At 26.1% G+C, this 22164-nt stretch overlaps 1 protein-coding gene across 1 annotated transcript; it reads right to left on the minus strand.

Annotated features, from left to right (window-relative positions):
• Positions 1–2776: 2776 nt before the first annotated feature.
• Positions 2777–21688, minus strand: LOC145841682 (RNA polymerase II subunit A C-terminal domain phosphatase-like). The gene is made up of 17 exons (XM_082949033.1): positions 21483–21688; positions 20126–20209; positions 18933–19002; positions 18665–18802; positions 18003–18136; positions 17114–17227; positions 16573–16685; positions 15469–15512; positions 15176–15248; positions 13939–14076; positions 12792–12943; positions 11826–11948; positions 10641–10768; positions 9259–9353; positions 8439–8548; positions 6723–6919; positions 2777–3540 (listed from the first exon to the last, which is right to left on the minus strand). The coding sequence occupies exons 1-17, from the start codon at positions 21686–21688 to the stop codon at positions 3291–3293; spliced, it is 2169 nt and encodes a 722-aa protein (XP_082805159.1). The 3' UTR covers positions 2777–3290.
• Between the last annotated feature and the right edge of the window lie 476 nt (positions 21689–22164).

Here is a 22164-nt window from a genome sequence, read left to right on the forward strand (position 1 = left end):
CAAAGCTGTTATTTTAAAAGTCCCAACAAACTTGTTAATATCATGATTCAGAGATTATAGTGTCTAAAATTTAGCAAGGTTGCTTATTGCAACTTTTTAGTGTGAACTTATAAATTGAAGCATCTCACACCATAGCCGTTTGATAACATCAGTTGTAAATTTACCTTAAAGTTAAATCGTAAATAAGCTTCCAGGATTAGTTGCTTTTAAAACTAGATTTTAAGATACAAAATTATAAAAACCACAAAATTTTATCTAAATAACAAATGCAAAAGTTGAATAGTTTATAAATTATTTACCACTTTAAACATGGTTACTAAAACTTCAAAGTTATCATACCTTGATTTAAGTAGGGCTGGAAATGATTTTAAACCGGAATCAAACTTATCAATAAACGTTCAAAAATTACTTCTTAATAAACTTTACTTATAAAAATGTTGGGAGCAGTTACTTGAGTAATGCTAATCTATACGTACACATTCTTATTGACCCAAAATTAATTAGCTAAATGTTTAAACGTATTTAATTTTCAATAAAAATCAAGTCAATACCGCAAATCAGAAATTTAGCACTGTCAAGTCAATATTCACAAAAAAAATTCTTCATACACAAGACTTTAAAATAAAAAACTTTAAAAAAAGATAATATATTGTAGAAAAGTAAAATGTAAGTGTAAATTAACTTCATGTGTTTATATAGAATATCACTTTATTTATATATTTGCTAACTGTTGTATATTAATTAATATTTAATTTGATTGTACAAACTTGGTGATTTAATTTAAACAAATATCTATGTAATACTTTTTTTCTCAAGCTTTAGACGATGTTTAGACTTCAATAAGAAATATTGAAAGTTAATGGTTATTTAACCTAAAATTAAAGTAGAATAACTTAACTATAAGCTCTTAATATCTATTGATATAAGACAATAAAGAGATTTTTATTATTTTCGTATTTAAAAATATACTTTTTATTATAAGTTTGATTGTTGAAAAACATTAGAGATCTCTGTTTAGTAAAAGAGAAACAATATTTTTTTTTGTTCATTTATAATTATATATTCTCCTTTGACTACGTATATACCTCTAAATATTTTACCACTTAAACTTATAGTACATTGGCTTTCGTAAAAGTAGTAGTATATCATAAAAGAGGAACACATAATACTTTTTATTCTTATTCTAATATTTGTTCTCTTTTGACAAAGTTGATACCTTCAAGTATTTTTCCACTAACTAAAAACTGTATACTGGTTTTTTATATAAACTAATTATTTCATTTATAATTATCTAAACAAAACAACATAACTACAAGAAATTACACTTATTGAGTACTTGACAGTTTACAAATTTTGCTGAAGTAGTATTTTTGAAAAAAAAATGTATTTAGTTCGAAAAACTAAACTAAATACAACTGTAAATTCAAAATATTTTAAGCAAAAGTGAAATTCAAAGTTTTCAATAAGGGAAAATAGTTTTCCTAAATTAAACAAAAAAAGTTTTTATTAAAGCTGTTTCAATATTTTGTTAAGAAATTAGTTTTAAAAACAATATTTATTGTTAAGTTTTGTTTTCTTTTGATGAGAATTGTTTTTTTTTTTTTTTGAAAACTTCAAGACTTTATAATGTATGTTAAACGAATTAGAATCATTTAACTACAAAAAATGATTAAAATTATTTTACTATTTACAAACTTATGTAAAATATAAGGTTACAAAATTCAAACAAATTAGGAATTTCAAGTATAAACTCAAATAATTTTATGCAGAAAAATTCAAATTTTTTGAAAATAGAAAAAATAGTTTGCCTAAAGTAATCAGTAAGAAAGTATTTGAAAAAGCATTTAAAAATAAACTATTATTCTTAAGTTGAGAAAACAGCTATTACTAGCTTTAAAATGTTTTATTTTATAAATTATGCTAACAAAACTTATAGAACTTGCAAAAAATTGTAAATTCAATCTTAACAAAAATAGCATATTATAAGAAAATTTACAAAATCACCCCAATAAAAATATATTGTGATCTTCAAATCTCAAGGCAATATATAAACCAAAAAAATTTAAAAACATTTATATACCAGAGAAATCCTAAAGTTATTAACAAATATATTTTAATGAGAATGTATGGAGAAATTAATACGCTTTGTTTTATACTTATATTTAAAAAAATTTTTTTAATGTTAAGAACCAAGTTTTAGAATTTTTAAGGCGTCTAGAAGTATTATGTTCCACACAAATTAAGAGTTTGCACAAAAAACCTAGCTATAAAAAACATAATGAAATGGCTGAAATAAAACTATAAACCTCTAGTTGAACAGCACCAAGTTTCAAGTTAACAGAAAAAACATTTTATGCCACCTAACTAGAATTAAACAAAGTTATTTTTTTAACATTTACCACCATGTCCTAAAAAACTAAATGTTATTTTTACCAACAACAGCCAAATTAAATTTTTCAACTAGTTTTAATATTCTGTTCTAAGATCGCCAAGGCAAAAAGTTGCAAAAGGCTAGAAACTAAATTGATACAATTTATGTTAACCTTAATACAATTGAACTTTATCAACGAAATTTAATCATTTCAACAAAATTCTCCTCCAAGTAAGCCAAGGAGAAAACCACTGCAACCAAACACAGAATTTGAATTTTTATCAACAAAATTCTCCCAATATATTCTTCATGTCTTCATCCAGACTGTCTTCACTAGACTGTTTAAATCTTAAAGTTATAAACAAATATATTTAAATGAGAATGTGTGGAGAAATTAATACGCTTTGTTTTATACTAACAAATAAAAAAAAAACTTTTAAATGTTAAAGGATTAAGTTTTAGAATTTTTAAGGCGTTTAGAAGTAATATGTTCTACACAAATTAAGAGTTTGCACAAAAACCTAGCTATAAAAAAATATAATAAAATGGCTGGAAAATTATAAACCTCTAGTTGAACAGCACCAAGTTTAAATTTAACAGAAAAAATATTTTATGTCACCTACCTAGAAGTAAACAAAATTATTTAATAATATTTACCACCATGACCTAAAAAAGCAAATGTAATTTTACCAACATCAGCCAAAATAAAATTCTTAACTAGTTGAAATATTCTGTTCTAAGATCGCCAAGGCAAAAAGTTGCAAAAGGCTAGAAACTAAATTAAATTAATACAATTGAACTTTAACCTTAATACAATTTTATTTAACTTTATCAACGAAATTTAATCGTTTCAACAAAATTCTCCTTTAGATCAGCCAAGGAGAAACACACTGCAACCAAACACAGAATTTTTATTTTTTCAACAAAATTCTCCCAATATGTTCTTCATATCTTCATCCAGACTGTCTTCACCGCTCGATGATGAATCTTGATCAACCGACATGTTCGAACCTGAACTCGAAATTATTTTCTCATCACCGTAATCCTCCTGTTCCTCCTGATCCGACTCCTCGTTTTCGGGTTGGACACTCCTGATTTCAGGTCGCTTTTTGGGTTTTTTGGGGATTCCAGGCAAGCTCGACCCGCTCACCAAGCGCCTCTTGTGCTGGCTGCAATTAATTAAAGTTTTTTATTAAATGTTGAGATAGAAAAATTTTTAATTTTATTTCATCTGGCTGCAAATTGTTTTTATACGATATAATTTACAATGCTTAACTATGAGATATAAATATAATTACAACAAAACTAACTAAGTTCTTCAATAAGTTATATGGTTTGAATTAAAACTTTAAACTGTACTTTGAAACCAATAAGTATATTAAATTTTCTATCAATGTTAATCTAAATACTTATTATCTTTTTTACAATAAACAAGCTTTCTAATCCATTTTTTCACTCTCCCTGTATATCAAATTTAAGTTAACAATCAAAAAATGGCCAACCCCGCAATTAAAATGACAAGCAACTAAGTTTATATGATAAAATGACAATAACCACCTGTCGAAACCAACTTTTTTACGCGCGTCGCTTAAACATTTACAAAACAAGTTTGTTTTTTTAATACTAGAAGCACGTCACAAATATCTGCGCAAAACACTCTACAACATTCGCTTTTTAGATAAATTTATCGAGTGTTCACCACGACATAACAATGTAAAAATTGTTCAAATGTTTTTATTGATATTAGTTCAAAATTCCAGGTTATTCAGTGATTTTTGTTCAAAATTTCAAGTTTTTCAGTTATTTTTGTTCAAAATTCCAGGTTTTCTAGAGATTTTTATTCAAAATTTCAGGTTTTTTAGTGATTTTTGTCCAAAATTCTAGGTTTTTTAGTGGTTTTGGTTCGAAATTCAGGTTTTTAAATTATTTTTGTTTAAGTTTTAGAATTATTTTTGTTCAATATTCCAGGTTTTTCAGAGATTTTTGTTCAAAATTCCATGTTTTTTAGTGGTTTTGGTTCAAAAAAATTCAGGTTTTTAAATTATTTTTGTTCAAAATTCCAGGTTTTTCAGTGGTTTTTATTCAAAATTCCAGGATTTTCATTAATTTTTGTTCAAAATTCCAGGTTTTCTAGTGATTTTTGTTCAAAATTCCAGGTTTTCTAGAGATTTTTGTTCAAAATTTCAGGTTTTCTAGAGATTTTTATTCAAAATTCCAGGTTTTTGTCAAAATTTCTCAAATTCCAGGTTTTTTGGCAAATCTGTTATACAAACCCTGATATTCACGAAAATAACCGACTCTCTTATGAATTTCTCCTTCCCGCCCCAAAATATTTACAAAACAACCGACTCTCTTATGAATTTCTCCTTCCCGCCCCAAAATATTTACAAAACAACCGACTCTCTTATGAATTTCTCCTTCCCGCCCAATATGTTTACAAAACAACCAACTCTCTTATGAATTTCTCCTTCCCGCCCCAAATATTCACAAAACAACCAACTCTCTTATGAATTTCTCCTTCCCGCCCCAAATATTCACAAAACAACCAACTCTCTTATGAATTTCTCCTTCCCGCCCCAAATATTCACAAAACAACCAACTCTCTTATGAATTTCTCCTTCCCGCCCCAAATATTCACAAAACAACCAACTCTCTTATGAATTTCTCCTTCCCGCCCCAAATGTTTACAAAACAACCAACTCTCTTATGAATTTCTCCTTCCCACCCAATATGTTTACAAAACAACCAACTCTCTTATGAATTTCTCCTTCCCACCCAATATGTTTACAAAACAACCAACTCTCTTATGAATTTCACCTTCCCACCCAATATGTTTACAAAACAACCAACTCTCTTATGAATTTCTCCTTCCCGCCCAAAATATTTACAAAACAACCAACTCTCTTATAAATTTCTCCTTCCCACCCAATATGTTTACAAAACAACCAACTCTCTTATGAATTTCACCTTCCCACCCAATATGTTTACAAAACAACCAACTCTCTTATGAATTTCTCCTTCCCACCCAAGATGTTTACAAAACAACCGACTCTCTTATGAATTTCTCCTTCCCGCCCCAAATATTTACAAAACAACCAACTCTCTTATAAATTTCTCCTTCCCGCCCCAAATATTTACAAAACAACCAACTCTCTTATGAATTTCTCCTTCCCGCCCCAAATATTTACAAAACAACCAACTCTCTTATGAATTTCTCCTTCCCACCCAATATGTTTACAAAACAACCAACTCTCTTATGAATTTCACCTTCCCACCCAATATGTTTACAAAACAACCAACTCTCTTATGAATTTCTCCTTCCCGCCCCAAATATTTACAAAACAACCAACTCTCTTATGAATTTCTCCTTCCCGCCCAAAATATTTACAAAACAACCAACTCTCTTATGAATTTCTCCTTCCCACCCAATATGTTTACAAAACAACCAACTCTCTTATGAATTTCTCCTTCCCGCCCCAAATATTCACAAAACAACCAACTCTCTTATGAATTTCTCCTTCCCACCCAAGATGTTTACAAAACAACCGACTCTCTTATGAATTTCTCCTTCCCGCCCCAAATATTTACAAAACAACCAACTCTCTTATAAATTTCTCCTTCCCGCCCCAAATATTTACAAAACAACCAACTCTCTTATGAATTTCTCCTTCCCGCCCCAAATATTTACAAAACAACCAACTCTCTTATGAATTTCTCCTTCCCGCCCCAAATGTTTACAAAACAACCAACTCTCTTATAAATTTCTCCTTCCCACCCAATATGTTTACAAAACAACCAACTCTCTTATGAATTTCTCCTTCCCACCCAAGATGTTTACAAAACAACCGACTCTCTTATGAATTTCTCCTTCCCGCCCCAAATATTTACAAAACAACCAACTCTCTTATAAATTTCTCCTTCCCACCCAATATGTTTACAAAACAACCAACTCTCTTATGAATTTCTCCTTCCCACCCAATATGTTTACAAAACAACCAACTCCCTTATGAATTTCTCCTTCCTGCCCCAATATATTTACAAAACAACCAACTCTCTTATGAATTTCTCCTTCCCGCCCAAAATATTTACAAAACAACCAACTCTCTTATGAATTTCTCCTTCCCGCCCCATATGTTTACAAAACAACCAACTCTCTTATGAATTTCTCCTTCCCGCCCAAAATATTTACAAAACAACCAACTCTCTTATGAATTTCTCCTTCCCGCCCAAAATATTTACAAAACAACCAACTCTCTAATGAATTTCTCCTTCCCGCCCAATATGTTTACAAAACAACCAACTCTCTTATGAATTTCTCCTTCCCACCCAATATGTTTACAAAACAACCAACTCTCTAATGAATTTCTCCTTCCCGCCCAGAATGTTGCTCCCGAACTCCTCCCCACTGCTCTCGCTGTCTTCCTCGTACTGAGCCCTCATCTCCGGCGGCATCGCCAGCATCATCCTCTGCTTCCTCTCCTCCTCCGTTTCCTCCTCGAAATCCTCCCCTTCTTCAGATGAGGAGTTTGAGGAATCGTCCGAGAGTCCCTGGAGTGAAATTTTTGGTAAAAATATAGTGGATTTGTGTGACTGTGTACTTTTTACTTTATAGATCACAACAAAACTTCTAGACTTAATTATGAGAAGAATGATCAATTCAAAATTAATTTTTAATATAACAGCTCAATATAACAATATCAAAAAATATTTTTTTGCTAATAACAAAGATCTTAACTAAACAACTTTGTCAGAATATGTATTGACAATAATTTATTAGATGTGTTATTAATTTTTTAAAATTCTGACTTCTATTTTTTCAGTATTCTTTTTTTTACTATATGAAGTGTGTAAATGGTACAATAATACAACGTGTGTAAATTTTAAACAAAGCAAGTACTTTGCGGATCGTTGTTAAAACAAAATAAAATATGTTGATTTGACAAGCACAAAAAATGTTGATTTTTAATAAAGGCTAGTTTAATGCCTACAGTTTATTAGGTTAGTTTTTTATAGTAAATTTCAATAGCAAATTAATACCAGACATTGATGTTGTTTTAATAATAGTTTATTAAAAGTTTACTGACGACGGATTATAAATCTGAAAACGTTTTTAACTTGTGCGATATGCAAAAAGTTTGTAGATTTTAAAAAACTATCTTTAGAATTTTTCTATCTGTTGATGATGTAGAAAAATCACAAATAAAAAACTGACTGTGTCGTGGACTTATTTAAGAACTTTAAAATAAATCTTGTCTGTTATTTTAAGACGAATGTTTACCCTGAAAGTAACACAAAAACAAATCAAATAAATTTTAATTTGAATTTAACACAAGCGATTTTGATAATTGTTAATTTGGTCGTCAATAAATTGCGGTTATTCTTATATAAATTAAAACCAGTAGAAGTTATGTCTACAACCTTTTAAACCAGCGGTTCTTAACCTCGGTTAAATTTACCCCTGGAGCTAAATTCCCTTGCTTTAAAGAGAATTTTTCTTTATCACAAACTGTGTAACTAAATATGTATACATGGTATTTTTTATTTAAAATTCAGTATTTAACTGCTTTTTTTTGAAGTTTAATAAACTCTTTATATATTACGATTTTTTTATATTTGATGAGCTTTAAGTTCCAATGATTCTTTTTTTTTCTCAAAATTATACACTATTTTGTATTTTGAGGGTATATTTAGTCATAACCTTCCAAAAAGGCCAAAAAGGGGTAAACAAGAAAAAAAGTTTTTAAACTAACATTTACATAACTTGTAATAAAGACAAATTTACCCCCCTAAAACAACAGAATACACCCCCAGGGGTAAATTTACCCTGGGTTAAGGATCACTGACCTCTAAACAAATGTTGATCTAAGCTGAGATAAGTGATATAAAAGCTATGAAAATAAAAACAATTATTTTTCACTCACTAACACAACAATCATCAACAATTTGAGAAAGAATTACTTTTTACCAAACTTACGTCTAAAAAAGAACAAACAAGCTTTTTTTACTCCCAAACATTATTTCTTTAAAATTAATCTAAACTTATTTAACAATCTTTTTTGAAACTAACGTCTATTTCCGCCATCATAGCTGCCATACCTTGTTTGTCAGCCAAAAATTTATCCAACATTCTGCCTTCGTTATCCGACTTTTTCTCTTCTTCTTGCTTCTTCTCTTTCGCTGTAAGTTTATTTTGTTTGTGTGAAAAAAAATCACGGATCACAAAAAATATGACCTGTTTTGGAAATTTCTATCCAATTTTTACGCTAAAGAGAAACAGTAACATTACAGCAACACGGTACTGACATTTAAACCCACATTCCTATTTACTAAAATTTTAAACATATACAACCTTTGAAAAGATAAATAGAAAACTAACTCAAAAAACCACCCCCTGACCCATTTCACCCAAACGTGTTTCAGAAAGTACTTTTTATAACTAATTAAAACTTGATAGTTCATTTAAATATAAACAATTAGTATTCTATCTTTAACCAATCAATCAACAAAATCGGCGAAAGTCTGCAGAACAAGTCCGGACTTTCGTTTGCCGTGAGACAAGCTCAAATTTAACAAAAGGGTTGATCATGCCAATTCGATCATCAGACCACAAGTTTCGGTCTCAGTCTACCGAAACTTGTGGTCTGATGATCGAATTGGCATGATCAACCCTTTTGTTAAATTTAACCAATCAAATATGAGCAGTACTTATTTGAGCCGGTTTATATTAAAATAAACTCATATTACTGTATTTTCACCTTAAATACTTTGTGCAAACAGACCAATATGAACTTAGAAATCATTAAAAATTATTTTATAAATGTTTATTATTCAATATTTAAAAATAGCGTCTAATTAAGTTTATAGAATTTTATATATATTAATAAAACCTTTATCATTGTCTGTGGAGTCCTCGTCTTGTGACTTAATTTCTTTCGGTTTCAATTTCTTCACCTTAAAATTGTTTTCTGGTTCTTTCTGCCACCTGGTGGTTAAAATTAAAAAATATTTTTCCAAGGTATTTTATGCTGATTTAAGATTGAAATAACTATTTTAAACTTAAAGAATAAAGATGTGCAAGCTAAATATTTTATTCACAACTGGGTTTCAGTGACAAAAAATTGCGACCTCTTCAGGTTAAATAAAATACTAAACTGCACATAACAATGCTGCTTATTAAGTTAACACAAATAACTACAAAATTAAAGAATAAAAGCCATCTCTTAAAAGTTGATTAATCTCAACTGTAGAGTATTAATTTGGCAGAAAAAAGCAAAATAAGCAAAATCAGCGAGAAAAATAGTTTTTAGCTTGTGTTTTTTTTTAGAAAAAAGTAAATTGCATTATTTTATGATTAAAAAAATCTAGTTGTGCATACTACAACTTAACTTAAATAAATATTTGAATAAAAATTAGTATTTAAGTAACAATAAATCATTTTGTTGACAACTAAACTAGCTTTCCATTTGATTCACAACAAACTTAGGAATAATATTTCATTTAAGAATTAATTAATTGTAGTTAATTTAATAATTGATAATACTAACTTAACTAACGTTTCATTCAATTTAGAAATTTTAATAAAATTTAAAACAAAAAATAGCAATAACATTTAACGTTTAATCACATTTTCAGAGGCATTTCTAATTAACTTTTTTTTCCTAAATTTAATGTGTCAAACATTCAAAAACACAATAAACACATATTAAGTTAGAGGGGTAGGTGTCAAATATGCGCAAGCAGACAAAATTGCACGAAGATACTTTTGCACAAGGGGACTAAATTGCACAAAGACACTTTTGCACAAGGGAAATTTTTGCACGGGCTAATTATTTTATTTTTATTTTTTATTAAATAGTTTTTTTTTTTTTTTTTTTTGTTTTACTATCACTGTTACCCCTAATCGTTACCCTTAGTCAGTAACTTTTTTTTTCAAACAACTTATCTTTTAGTTTTTTTCTGTTTTTTTTTTACTCTTGTGCAAAAAAGACCCTCCGTGCAAAATTGTCTTCGTTTAATTTTGTCCGCAATTTTGACCCGTTTCCAAGTTAGACAGATTTGGTACTATTTTAATTAATTAAAATAACAAAACCAATGTTTCATTACATTTCTACAGCCAGTTAAAACTAACTCTTTAATTAATTTTTAACTTAAATATTTTGAATATGAAACAGACATAAACCTGACAAAAAAATTATTTTAATGTTAGTTATTAAACTTAAATTTATAATTATCATAGGTAATAATTATTTAAAATATATTAACAACAAACGTTTCATTGCATTTCCACAACCACTTTTCAGTGACAATTTGGATTTTCAACTTTTTGGCGTCTTTGTGCTTCACAGTGCCTGGATTTGCATTGACACCACAAATTAAATGGGTGGTTTCTTTTGTTACCTGTTTATTAAATTATTATATTAGTTATTATGTTTTAATATATATTTGCAGATATAATACTGGATTAACATTCACACCTTAAAATTAAACGGGTCGTTTGTTTTGTTACCTGAAAAATAATAAACACTTTATAAGTTAAATCTATCTTTGATTAAATCTATTTTCATGTTGAATAGTAACAGTAAATGAGTGGTTTTTTCGTTACTTGTGGGATTATTAAACACTTTTTGTAATATTTAAATATACTATTTTTTTGCATATGTTTGTTTATTAACTTTAAGTTTATGTTTAACAGTAAGCAAACGATCACTGTCATGCTTGTTATTAAATTCAACTAATTTGGCAATTATATGAGAATAAAACTAGAATATAACAAAGAATTGTCAATATGTATACTAAAATATTGCAATCAAAATGAAACTTAATAAATGTTACCACCAACTAAATAAGCAACTAAACGGGATTTAAATATAATAAAAGATTACCAACGAAACAAATTCATATTATAAATTATAAATAAACAAATTTTTTCATAAACATTAGCTCCCATTAGTTTAGCAACAACTCAGGTGTTACAAATTTAATAAAATAATTCAATAATACAATTAACTATATTAAATAAATAAACAAATTTTTTCATGTATATTTGCGCCAGTCAATTAAGCAATTACATTTTATATCAGCTTAACTCAAACCAATTTTCAAATATTTGTCATTTTTAATATTATTATTTTACCACAGATTTACAATTTGAAAATCCGCTCTGCGGTGAAACTGAGTAATTGTTTATTCTCAAAAATAATAAATTATTAATTATCAATCTCCTATTAGTGGATAGATTACTGTGTCTTATTTATTTGTTCTAAACTCTCTAGTTAAATTACATAACTTGGGTGTAACAATTCAAAAAAAAAAAAACTAATAACAGTATAACTATTATAGATAATAAATAAACAAACCTTCTCATGAATATTAGCTACCATGAATTTAGCAATAATATAACTTAGATGTTACGGTTTAAAATATAATAAATTTTAAATAAAATAATCAAACTAACTTTCTCATGAATACTAGCTCCCATCAACTTAGCAATAGCATGACTTGGATGTTCTCCCTTCGTATTTACATCCCATTTATTTGGTACAACTCCAGTGAATGCAAGATTGCAATTCTCAAGTGTCTGTAATAATTATTGTTTATAGTATACTAAATTATTAGCAAATAACTTATTTAGTACAATTCCAGTGAAAGCAAGATTACAATTTTCTAATATCTACAGAATAATAATTGTTCGTTTATCTAGTTTTTTTTTTTTTTTTTGTTATTTTGCATATTTGGTAACACAAAAATAATACTTTTGCAAATCTATCAATTCAGTAAAATAATTACTTTTTCATTATTATTATCATTATTATTAGTATGTACTTCGATTTTGTAGTTATTAAAACTATTCCAGAAAAAGCTACAATGCAATTAGTCATGTCTGAACTTAAAAAATATTAATATTTCACAATTCAATTATAACTAAAAATTGGAAAAACAATAATTTTATTTCTGGAAATTCTTTGTTTTACTCTAAAAAATCGATACAGAAGTCGTTATAGTAACTTGTTGTGGAATATATAATTTAAATTGAATTTATTACTATAGTAGATGAGCCTGTTATTTTATAGAGATAAATAATTTATGACGATACTAATTTAAACTACGTTATATAGTAAATGATATAAAAAAATAATTTTAAACAGTTTACTCTATTAATTATACGTTTTTTATTTATAACATACTATTATAGTATATTTCTAAAACTATTTGTGTATCATTAAATTGAAATACTTTGGATATTTGTTATATACAAATGTTTCTTTATTACAACAAAAGTTTTGAAAACTCTATTTTATCATTACATAAACAAAAACTGTGTGACTAAATATTTATATAACTATCTCTTCAACAAGAACTAATTTTTAAACTCTTAAACTTAACTTGACTCAATACTAAACAATAATAAACAAAATTAAACTTTTTTTCTGAGAAAAGGAATTATTTCGGAGACTTGAGGCATGATTTTTTTGTTTTTATTTTTGCATTTCTTGTAAGCCTTGTAATATTCTTCATGGACCTTGTTCAAAATTCCACCCAATATGTTGAGGTAGGTGTCGTTGTCAGTTGGAACTGTTTGAAAATAATATTATACATTTAAATTATCTTAAATTCAACCCAATATGTTTAAATAGTTGTCGTGAGGTACTGAATAGAAAAAAATTATATATTAATTATTTATTATCCAAAATTCTACCGAATATGTTTAAATAATTGTCATTATCAACTGGAACTGTTTGGAAATAAAGATTTTGTTTATTTATATATTCTACAGTAACAGTATTATAATATTTAATAAAACTCTCAAATCGTCCTTAGGTATGTTAACTATTTTGCTGAAGAAGAATATGAAAGTACTCCAAACAATATGAGAATAAAATAAGAACTAAGCAGATTTTTTTGAAGTATAGTTGTTTTTATATATAGCATTTATATATTTTATTATTTTTCAAAACTAAACCAAACATATTTAGGTTACTGTCGTTGTCAAATTGAACTGATGTGTAACAAAATTATATTTTTTATTTACTCAATTTTAACATATCTTAAAGTTCGACCCAATGTGTTTAGATATTTTTGTTACCCATTTGTTTAGATATTTTGCAAGTATAGGAGTGAAACATTGTTTTGATTGTAATAAACTGTTGAAATAAATATTGGATATAAATCTCCTTAAAGACATTTAAGTCGAGAACTTTAAATTGTTTGATTTAAAACAAGTTACATTATTATATTTTTGTTACCATAAAAACACTAATAACATCATTATTATTTATTTTACTTTTAAAAAATAAATTTAGATTGGTCTTTTTGGTACACAAACCATTAGACAAATAGTTTTCGTGAACAATCATTCTAATAATTGCTTATCAAAATATTTTTTTTAAGCATATTTGGGCTTTTGTTTCTGTAAATGAAAATAATTTTTCAAATAAACTGTGGTGTGTGCATTGCAAATAAAATAATTGTACATGTAGCTACAAAATAACAAAACTAATATTATTTTTCAACTTTTTTAAACCATCAGAAAAATCTGACACACTCATAAGGATAACTTTTTGTGATACCTTTAGTTTCTTCTTTTTTATTTTTGCAAGAATCATTTTTCTTTGTTACGTCATCACTTTTATTATTTACGTCACTGTTTTTATCCGTGTCTTTTTTGTCTCCATCAACGTTTGTTGTAGAAGTGACTTCGCATTCATCTATATAAATTAAATTGTGCAAAACATATAATAATACTGTGCAAAAAAAGTTATAAAATTAAACATAAAGTGTGTGCAAAGTAAAATATATCAACCAGTATTTTCAAATCTGTGCTAGTTAGCATAATATTTTTGTTTTTATTTAACTTAAACTTGAAAAAAAAATCAAGTTACAATATAAACATTAGTTTTGAATATTCATTGAACTGTTTTTATCGGAAATACTACTTTTCAATAAAATTGCATATGCTTGTCATGCCGTTAAAAAGCGCATGCATTTTAAGTTTATAAAATAAAATGTGTTAGCAGCACGAAACTCTATTTTAAAATTAAATTAAAAGCCTTTCGTCAGAAGTAAAGCACAGGACTAATGCATCATTTTGACAATTTTAAATATAATTCAGAATTTTAGTAAAATATATTTTAATATTCAGTTTAAATAAATCGATATTTTTAAAGAAAATTTATCTGAGTCATGTTTTTACCATAAATAACTCAATGTTTTAAAAAGCCCTACTAATCATTTTGTTCGTTACATTAATATTATTTGATTAGAGCGTATAATTAAATTAGCTTTTTTTTTTTGATGAAGCTTAATTAAAATAGGCTTGAAAAATTTTATAATATAAATTTATAGAGAATAAAAAAATAAACTGGTGAAATAAGAAAAGATTTAGAATGACAAGCATTGTTACAAATGCTTAAAATTGAGTTAACCTACTTACACACATTAAAATTAGAGTGAGAATTTTTTTTGTTATATCTTTTCTAGCATATACAAGAGTAAACGAAATACTTAGTAAGAAAATGTAATACTAAAACACTTAAATTAAAAACTAATGTTTTCTATATTTTAAGTTTTTGTCAAACTAAATCTAAAATCTGCTATCATCCAATATAAATTTTAAGACAGGCTAAAGTTGTAAACAAGTATAAAATTGATCAGTCATTAAAAAAAATAAACTAACATGCAGAAAAATCAATTTTTAAATATAGAACAAAACAAGCATAAATTTTTTCATGCTTGTCCCTTAAAATGTAAAAATTCAATAGTTTTCATTGTATTTTCTATGTAAAATATATGTTGTTAAAAATAAACCATTTTTTGAGAGTTTAGGAGATGTTGCTTCATCGGTGCTGTCATCTAACTTCCTTTTCTTACCTTTAGTTTCCTAAAATAAATAACATTACATATTTATTTGTTTAAAATAAATATCATTTAAATACAACGTTAGCAACAAAAAAATTTTTATTTATTCAAAAAAAAAAGTTTTTATCATTAAAAGTGACTAATTAAACAACAAGACTATTGGTAGTTCAAATGATTAATACTTTTTTTCAAACATTTTATTTGAAGTACAATTAAAATATTTAAACAAAAAAACCAACTACCTTCTGCTTGAGAATTTTATCTGGATCATTTATGTCTCCGGAACCTACAAAAAATTACTATTTTTCATTAAAATAACTAGTTTAAAATTTGTAGAGAAGTTAATAATTATACTTTTTTTAAGTATGTAAGAAATAAAATAAATTCAAAAAAAAGGTAAACTTTATTTTGTAAAGCAGTTCAGAGTTTTAAGAATTTGCCTTTTTTTTTTTGTTTTAAGCATAAATTTATTGAATACAATATAAAATAATTCATATTTAGCCTAATTGAAAATACTCTTCAATAAACTTAAGTACGTTGTTAAATTTAGTTCTTTTGATCAGAAATAAAAACAAATTGTATTTATAAATATTTAAAAAACAATTAGAATTACGTTTTCTTCTTTTAATTTTTTTTTCTAACTTTATGAACTAAATGAGAAATTTAATCAAAATTTTTTTTTTAAGAGCTTGAAATACACATTTCAAAAGAAAAGAGTAGGGAAATAGGAACTTTTAAAAATAGTAATAATCTTTTAAGATTTTTGTTGTTAATTTTAAATGTCAATTTGAAACTAAATGGAATGTTTTATTTTTTAGTGATAACTTTTGATATTTTTTAAACTCACAAAACTTGGTACTGAAAAAATTGAGTAACAAATTAATTAATCAAAAAGCATTAATAAATAACTACTTTTAAAAACTAAAAAATAACAACATAATAGGATAAATATGAAAATTTTTTAACTTTGATGACATTATTTTTAAAATAACCAGGGAAATATGAATATTTTTAACTTTCATGGCATTATTTTCCAACTAAACTGGGAAATATGAATACTTTTTAACTCTGATGACATTATTTTTGAACTTAACTGAGAAATGTAAATATTTTAACTTTAAACTATAATATTTTCAAATTAACCAGGAAAATAAAAATATTTTTTAACTTTGATGACATTATTAATAAACTAACCAGGGAAATATGAATATTTTTTAACTTTGATGACATTATTTTTGAACTTAACTGGGAAATGTAAACATTTTTACTTTAAATGATAATATTTTCAAAATAACCAGGAAAATAAAAATATTTTTAAATTTTAATGACTTTATTTTCAAACTAACCAGGGAAATATGAATACTTTTTAACTTTGATGACATTATTTTCGAATCCCTTCCACACGTCATTTCTGTCATCAATCATACAAACCATCGATGTTCCATTGGGAAATATGTGACTGAAAATTAATTCATTTAAATTTATTTATTATCATACATACCATCGATTTACTATTTGGAAATATGTGACTGAAAAATAATTAATTGATAATAATATTAATATAAATCACAGCATTGAAGTTCCATTTAGAATTATGTGGTTAAAAAATAATGTATACAAATTAAATTTATTTACTAAAATACTTGCACAACTCATTTATTTTTTAAATGAATCGTATTTAATACCTAGTTCATTCTTATGGCTAAAACACATACTTTTTACTATAAATAACATTGGTCAAAAAACTCAAAATATACAAAACTCATATTTTGTTGTTACTAATCTCTGAAAAAAAACATCATCCATTATTCTTATTTTATATAAGCCAAAACATCAAATTAAATGAATAAATAATGTATAAATTATGTTTACCATAAGAAATCTTACCGCATATTAGCACTTTTGTGATTTTTATCGAAACACTCGTCTCTTGACAGGATCCGATTTCCGAACAGAGATTTGTCCGGATCGACGATCGTTGCTATTTTTTCTGCGTAACTCCTGTAAAAAAATAATTTTTTTTTTTTTTTTTAATTTAGTAAGTTAATAGAAGTTCAAGTAGTCAGCATTTAACTAATAATAAAAGTTAAATTTATATTGGTATATAAAAGAAAATACAGTTACACTATCGTTGCTATTTTTTCAGCGTAACTCCTATAATAAATAATTATAATGTAGAAAGTTCAACTAGTCGGTAATTGAATATTAGTATAACTTCTAGTATTTAGTAATTATAATGTGTTACGTTTATAACTGTTGTTGCTGTTTTATCAGTGTAACTCCTACAATAATTGATATAAACTCAAGTAGTTGGTATATACAATGCACTTTATTTAGAACAACCGCCGCTATTTCCACTGTGTAAGTTAATATAAAATGATTAAAACAAGTATCATGAGATTTTGAAGTAGAAACAGCTTTGCTTATTACCTCGTTATACCGAGTTCGTTAGTCAATAGTTCCTAAAAACTTGATTTGAATTGAACCAAACTGCTTTTACAAGAGCCAAAGAATTATGCAGTTCTTAACACTTTTTTATATCATCACAATATGTTGTTTTAAATAATTGAGATCAAACAAAAAGTCAAACTTGTTATTAAAAGTAACAGCTCATTGTGACAATAGTTTTGTTATCAAATAATTTTTACTAATTTCAAAAACAATGATTTTCATTTCACCTGTTACCAAAAGTGACAATCATCAGCTGAAATATTTTGCTTAAAAAACACAAAAAAATCACATTAGAATTAATATTAATTAAATGAATATTTCTAACCTGTTGCCAAAAGTGACAATCATCAGCTGAAATATATTGCTCATGTGCGTTAGAAATTCTGCGGTGTTCGGCCTCAATTTAGTGTGCATCATCTGTTTATTGGGTGCTCCCGGTAATTTGAATGAATGGATTTCCTATAAAAAATAATTGAAATAAATTATATTTATTATGAGCATAACTTGCTTATTTAGAGCCCCTGGTAATTTGAATGAGTGTATTTGCTAAAAAGTAGTTTAAAAATTAATCAAAATATTTTTAATTATGTTATTATGTTCATCATCTGCTTATTTGGTGCCCCTGGTAATTCGAACGAGTGGATTTCCTATACAAATAATTGAAATTAATTATAATAATTTATATGATTATGTGCATTATTTGTTTATTCGGTGCTCCTGGTAAATTGAACGAGTGGATTTCCTTAAAGAATTAAAAATTAATCAAAATATTCTAAATAATATTTATTGTATATATAGTTTGTTTGTAGGGCCCCTGGTAGGAAGAGTGGATCCCCTTGAAAAAAAGCTCAAATAACATAAATGTTGTGTACAATACCTTATTTTTGTTGGGTCTTGAAGCAAATAACAAAAAAAACTCTTGAAACCATTAAAAGGTGACATCGCCACAGAATTAATTTCTTCAATTTATTTAACATGTTTACTAACCGGGCTGGCTTCAGCAATGGCATTATGGATCGGGTCTTGACTGGTGTGGATGATGGTCTGGTCCAAATCCACCAACAATATCAACTTTTCTTTCGAATGCAGGTAGTTCATCTCATCAGAGTGCATTTTCACTCCTTCCTGTTGTATTGAAATATATATTAATAAAAAAAAAATTAAATATATATTAAAAAATATAATAACAATAATATGTAAAATATTTTTATCAGTGTATCATAGATTAATTTTAATAAACAAATTTGAAACAAACTTGAGCATTAATTTCTACATGAGGGTTGCTGGGATCCATTGAAATGTAACCAGGTCCTTTATGCACTCCCCTATTGTAAATAAACAAATATAACATAAAAACACCATACTTTACAACATGTATTTCAATACATCTTGTATTTCTTTTAAAAGTTAAATTGTATTTCCTATATAATATTATTAAACAAAATTTCTTTAAATGATATATAACCAGGTCCTCTATGTGTTCCTTTTTTAAAAGTTAAAGAAAATTTAAAATACAAACTGTACAATACAGTAATATTATCAACAAAAAAATTATTTATTTAACTAGCACCAAGGAGATTAATAATAGTAATAGTTTTTTGATTGAAGTTATATGAAAACGGTATAAATTTATAAATTTTACGAGTACACTACAATTCTTAATGTTTTTGTTTAAAACTAGAAAAAAGTCTAACACAATATTAATACTTTACCTTACTGAAAGATAAATTACTTTTGTTTATTCTAAACAAATTTAAATTTAAAGTTGTAACTGTTACAATTTAAACCCAGCTCTTTAAAACTTTGTAGTAAATGAATTTTTATTTCACCCCACAGTATTTTGGATACTTATATTGAAACTACTTATATGAATTTTAGGAATTGATGGGTATGGTATAAATATTTTATTTCAAAAAATTCTTAATAAAACAATGTTCTACTCTGTTTGATTTCTTTAGTTGTAATTAAATTTTTCTTTAAACAGTGTTCTACTTCTGATTTTAAATTCTACTTGCATTAGAAATTATCATAACTGAAGATCTGTAGTAGAGTGAAACATTGTTTCACAATGGAATCTCTAAAACAAAACATTTACATCGCCTCTTAAATTTTAAACCTAACTTGAGAACTCTAATTTGTACAATTAAAGTCAATAGTATACAATAAACTTACTTTCTTAAATTTCTAGTTTAATAAATCACAATTTTAGCATTACTTACTAAATTATTTACTAAACTTATAATTCAGATAATGAATTGATTTGTTTACTATTGATGTTTTAATTAATTTTTTTTTATAAGCACTGACGAGCTCTTTGCGCAAAACACTGTTTGCAGAATAAATTTTAGAAAAAATAAATAGTAGGTAGTGTTATAAATTTAAACACTAAGCTTTTTAGATATGCATTTAATAAAACTAATTCACATAAACATACAACAAAATACTTACTTTGTTATATCTTCCGCGCAATTACAACACAACCCTTTAAACAAATTGAGATGTTTACATTCTTCAAAATCAAGGAACTTTGCACTGAAAATATATTAGTTATTAAAAAAAAATAGTTGTTTACATTTCTCAAAATCAAGGAACTTCGCACTGAAAATATACTAGAATATTTTAAGAATATTATAATCATATTTTTCTAATAATATAATTATTAGAATATTTATTCAATATATAAAATATATCACATACACTTAAGATAAAACAAAAGAATCAACATGGATTGATAAACTTTTTTTAATGTTTAGTAATGCAACTCAATATATTGACTAAAGCAGATGTTAAGTAATATCTATTAACAGAATCATATTCCTATTATGAGTTTTAAATGATGTTTTTAATAAAGTAATTACACATTTTATAAATTGCCAGCAAAATCAAGGATCGATAAAAACTCAGGTAATATAATTTCTACCATACTTTAAAATGTCTAAAAGCATGTAATTAGACTTTATAACAAAGAACTTACTAGATCAAATAGTTTTTAAAAAAATAAAGAATCTAAGAAATTTAAACAAAATATATTTTAATTAAATGTTCCAACTACTCCAAATAAATGAGTAAAGTTTAAATTAAAATAGTGTAAAGTAGTATAAATATGTTTAAAAATTAACTTAAAACTTATTAGTAGATTTTAGTTAGCTGCAGATTATATTATAATTATCTATAAAAAGGAACGAACACATAAACTAATTTTATATATGTCAGTTTATAATTCTGAAAAACCTTAACTAAAAAATATTATTTTTATCATATTTATTTTTCTACTCAAATTAAAGTTTTCAAAGAAAAAAAAATACAGTTTTTTAGAACATAGTTTTCAAATGCAGGTAAACTTGAAAGTCACCATTTCTTATTAGTTTCCATAAAAACATTTAGATAAAAGTAATAATTGATATTTTGTTATTTTTTTAATTATCTTCTACTTAAGTACTTATTTCATTTTTGTTTCTATCATTAACTGGTTTTTTTAGATTCTATAAAAGTACACTTGTTGTAATTACAAAACACATAGCCAATTTTGGTGGATAGTTGACATAACATTATTATTTTTTTTGTTATTATATTATACATTGACAAAAAAATAATACAATTTCTTTAATAACAATTCTAAACATTTGGTTATTAAATTGTTGTTGTTAATAAGTAGTTACCATACTTTGAACAACAGTTCAGGTATGTTTGTTGTGAATGGGATATACTTATTAATAGAATTAAATTTCAAAAAAAATAATGCAAATGTCTTTAATAAAAGTAGTACTTCAGAAATAATTGAACTATTCTACACAAAGCAACAAACCCTGGTGTAAGGGCTTGTCCAGCTTTGAAGAGCAGCTCAGTAATGCATGTGGCAAACGGTGGCTTGGCGGAGTAAATGTGCTCGCTTTTATCAAGAGCATCATTTAGCTTTCTGTACTTGAAAAACTCCGTCTTCCTGTCTATCTTGTCTCCAACTTTGACCAGCAGCTGGGTTATTCTGACTGGTTCGTTCAAATTTAAGTTCATGGTTTAATCTATTGCTGAAAATTTGAGTTTTGCAATAAATTGTCTTTGAGTAAAATTATATCAAACACAAAATATAGATAGCTATGATTTGTTTTGCTTTAGATAAGTTAATATTAAATTTGGGTAAATTAAGTTTTGTAGTTTAAGTTTTAGCTCTTTTAAGGTTTATTTAGTACAACTAAGTTTCACTGCTTAACTACAGATCATTGGGAGAAGTAAACTATCAATGATATAAAACACGTTATGCATGGATAGTTTTATAAACTTATAATTAGTAACAATTAATAATTATAAATATTAAGTATTTTTCAGTGTTAGGATAAAACTCAATTAAACATTTACAACTAAATCAAACTTTTAAAAAAGTTAAAATACAAAAAAAAAAACAATCAAAACACACAATTATAATACAAAAAAAAGATTTAAAATAAGACAATTTGCAATGAGGGCATAAGGCAGCAAGCTCTTCAAAATTA

This window comes from Thalia democratica, chromosome 7, assembly GCF_965202585.1.
Source record: "Thalia democratica chromosome 7, ktThaDemo2.hap1.1, whole genome shotgun sequence".
Taxonomy (NCBI): domain Eukaryota; kingdom Metazoa; phylum Chordata; class Thaliacea; order Salpida; family Salpidae; genus Thalia; species Thalia democratica.